The sequence below is a fragment of the Oncorhynchus nerka genome, linkage group LG18 (assembly GCF_034236695.1).
Source record: "Oncorhynchus nerka isolate Pitt River linkage group LG18, Oner_Uvic_2.0, whole genome shotgun sequence".
Taxonomy (NCBI): Eukaryota; Metazoa; Chordata; class Actinopteri; order Salmoniformes; family Salmonidae; genus Oncorhynchus; species Oncorhynchus nerka.
The window spans coordinates 9,177,811-9,181,100 of NC_088413.1; the positions used below are offsets into that span (position 1 = coordinate 9,177,811).

Consider the following 3,290-nt stretch of genomic DNA (forward strand, 5'->3'; position numbering starts at 1 on the left):
CCTTCTGTCCTCCACAATGGCGGCAGAACTCGGTGGCCTGGGGCCTCCAGCAGAAGACATTAACAAGGGAGAATCGGAGGCAGACAAAGGGCTCATCACCTTCCTGACCCTCTTGATAGCAATGTTCCTGATGTTGTTTCTGCCCATGGCAGTAGGAGGAATACTGTGCCTCGCTGCCTCCATGGCAATCAGGAAGGCCGGGGAGACTGAGCCGGACGCTACGGAGGTGGCTGCGGTAGTAACAGTGGTTCTGATGGGGACCTCCGCTATCTGCGGAGGTGTGGGGTTCCTCTTGGAAACAGCCGTAGGAGAACTGACTGACGTCCTCACCGTGTACCGATACACTGTAGAAATGGCTGTGAAAGTCATCTTCATCGTCGTGTCTCCTTTCATGGCTGCGTTGGCAGCAGGGGTGTCGGTTCAGTTCGGTAAAGGAGCAGTCAAACTGAGGGCGGCGGCAGGCATAGGAACAGGGATATTAGCAGCCTTGAGGTCCCAGTCTATCCTGGGGCATTGGGGCACGATGGGGGCTCTGTTTGGTCCGGCGGCGGCTGCAGGGGTGGCTCTGTCTGCGGCTCTAAGGCGCAGCAGTAGCAGCTACGGGAAGGCAGGGAGGCTGGGGGCCACACTGGGGGCCATGTGCGCCACGTGGTTCGGGAGATGGACTCTGAGTTATTTCACGGTGTGGATTTTAATATGGATCTTTCTGATCTCGCTGCTGTCCTTCGTGGTTGTGGATCCCACCAGACCGACGAATCAAGGGGAAAGAATCTCAGATACAATGTCAGCGGAGGAGATATAGTCACCACATGTCTCTCACTATACCCGTTCGAGGACAGTAGATGTGCTACCTGTAAAAACATTAAAAATAAATCTAAGGCCATGTTTATATGAGCCCCTTTCATGAAGCCCTTAGTGGCCACTCCCGAGTGGCACAGCGGTCTAAGAATCACTACATCTCAGTTGCTAGAGCGTCACTACAGACCCTGGTTCGATTCCAGGCTGTATCACAACCGGGCCGTGATTGGGGTACCACAGGGTGGCCTGATGCATTCACACAGACTCAAACCTGCATTTTGGTTCCAGGGTCTGTGAAAACACTTAGGAAACCGTGACTAGTGGTTTCTATTTCTCCATGTGTGTTGTTTTCACCTATCCATTTCTGATATACCAGCCAACCTGGTATGACTTGTGCAGGCCCTGGTCAGTGCATTGGCATTTTGGTCTGTGTGTGAAAGGATATATATTTTTCATGCCTTTGTAGTCATTGTATTTATCACCTGTATATACAGGACTCCAGGTCATCATTGTAAATAAGAATTTGTTCTTAACCGACTCGCCTGGTTAAACAACGGTTAAATATAAAATATTAATGGAATAGGTTTTGTTTGAATATTATTGAACTATTGCATGTTGGGTATTATTTTTGCTTGTTGGGTCTTTTGAATGTAATCTCTATGTATGATATTTTCCTCCCCTTGTTGTTAAAAAAAATATATAATTGTACGTCTTTTTCAAAAACTGTATCTACCCTTGTTTTATATATCTCCAGAAAATATGTTTATAAAACTAAAAAAAATAAATGAAATAAATGTTTGTTTGAATTTTATTTTGAATAATGTTATGGGTAGGCAACTCCAGTCCTGGAGGTGTCACCTCCCCATCGAGCAAACACAGCTGATGAATCAAATTGCAACGAAACTGAAGATCATGAGTAGGTGATGATTGGAGTTAGGTGTGTTAGCTGGGGCAAAACTGTGGCACCAATCAGGCCCTCGAGGACTGGAACTGCCCACCCCTCTATCTAGACCAGCCTTGAGGCCCCTCTGTAGCCTTGAGGCCCCTCCTCTGTAGCCTTGAGGCCCCTCTTCTGTAGCCTTGAGGCCCCTCCTCTGTGCGTTCCAGGACGACTACATTACAGACCCCTGCCCAGCTCTCACAACACCTGGATAGGGTGCGTTCCAGGACGACTACATTACAGACCCCTGCCCAGCTCTCACAACACCTGGATAGGGTGCGTTCCAGGACGACTACATTACAGACCCCTGCCCAGCTCTCACAACACCTGGATAGGGTGCGTTCCAGGATGACTACATTACAGACCCCTGCCCAGCTCTCACAACACCTGGATAGGGTGCGTTCCGGGATGACTACATTACAGACCCCTGCCCAGCTCTCACAACACCTGGATAGGGTGCGTTCCAGGACGACTACATTACAGACCCCTGCCCAGCTCTCACAACACCTGGATAGGGTGCGTTCCAGGATGACTACATTACAGACCCCTGCCCAGCTCTCACAACACCTGGATAGGGTGCGTTCCAGGATGACTACATTACAGACCCCTGACATATCTCACAACACCTGGACAGGTGAGTAAACATATCAGCTAACCACATCATCTGCCCCAGCAATCTGACGCCAGACTCCACAGTCAATGACGTGACATGGAGTTTCATGCAATGTAAATGTCTGTAAACGTAGCGGGGCCTGGAATGCACTTTGACCCGTCTCTTGCCGCGGTGCGATGACGTAGTCACCTCAGACACCGTAGTCACCTGTACCTCAGACACCGTAGTCACCTGTACCTCAGACACCGTAGTCACCTGTACCTCAGACACCGTAGTCACCTGTACCTCAGACACCGTCAGACAGAAGGTCGTCTCAGAAGACAGGAAGACAGGAAGACAGCAACAGAGCCCCAGGTCGATCCAGTGACTCTCCGTGTCAACCATGTCAACGTTGGACAGTCAGGGTAAGACCACAACCACAATAAACACAACATCATCGTTTGTTATATACTATGTTTCTTCCTGTTGTAAACGCTCCTTCATTTCGTGAATAACCTCAGAGAGAGTTGTGGTGCCAACCGCTTACCGGCCGCAGTTATTAGCAGTGTTGCAGCAAATAAACGGCAGAGTTTGGCCGACGTTGAACTATTCATCACTGTGATCCGACACGTCGGCCGTAAATTAGAATGTGTCTCTGATTTCTGTGGGAAACACCTGTCTTTTACAGGGCTACTAATCCCATGTATTCTAGCCTTCAGTCTATCTGTTACGGTGGATTAGGTCACACACACCGACGTGGAGAAAACAGCGTTGATTCATTTCAGTTCAGTTCACCGTGGTGTCAAAGTCATGTCACCGTGTCTCTGACAACACTGAGGCTCTGGAACCTGTTAGACCTCATTTCTATGGCTCTGATCCAAGTGGCTCCCTATTTCTCCACAGGGCCCTGGTCAAAAGTAGTGCACTACATAGGGAATAGAGGTGCCAACTCTGTTCAAA

At 49.3% G+C, this 3,290-nt stretch overlaps 1 protein-coding gene across 1 annotated transcript in view; it reads left to right on the forward strand.

The window, feature by feature from the left end:
- The first annotated feature begins 16 nt into the window (after window positions 1-16).
- ptprda (protein tyrosine phosphatase receptor type Da) overlaps window positions 17-3,290 on the forward strand; it is a 55,304-nt gene continuing 52,030 nt past the window's right edge. The window contains exon 1 of the mRNA XM_065004529.1: window positions 17-651. Coding sequence (XP_064860601.1) covers window positions 17-651 — 635 coding nt within the window. The remainder of the gene's footprint in view (window positions 652-3,290) is intronic.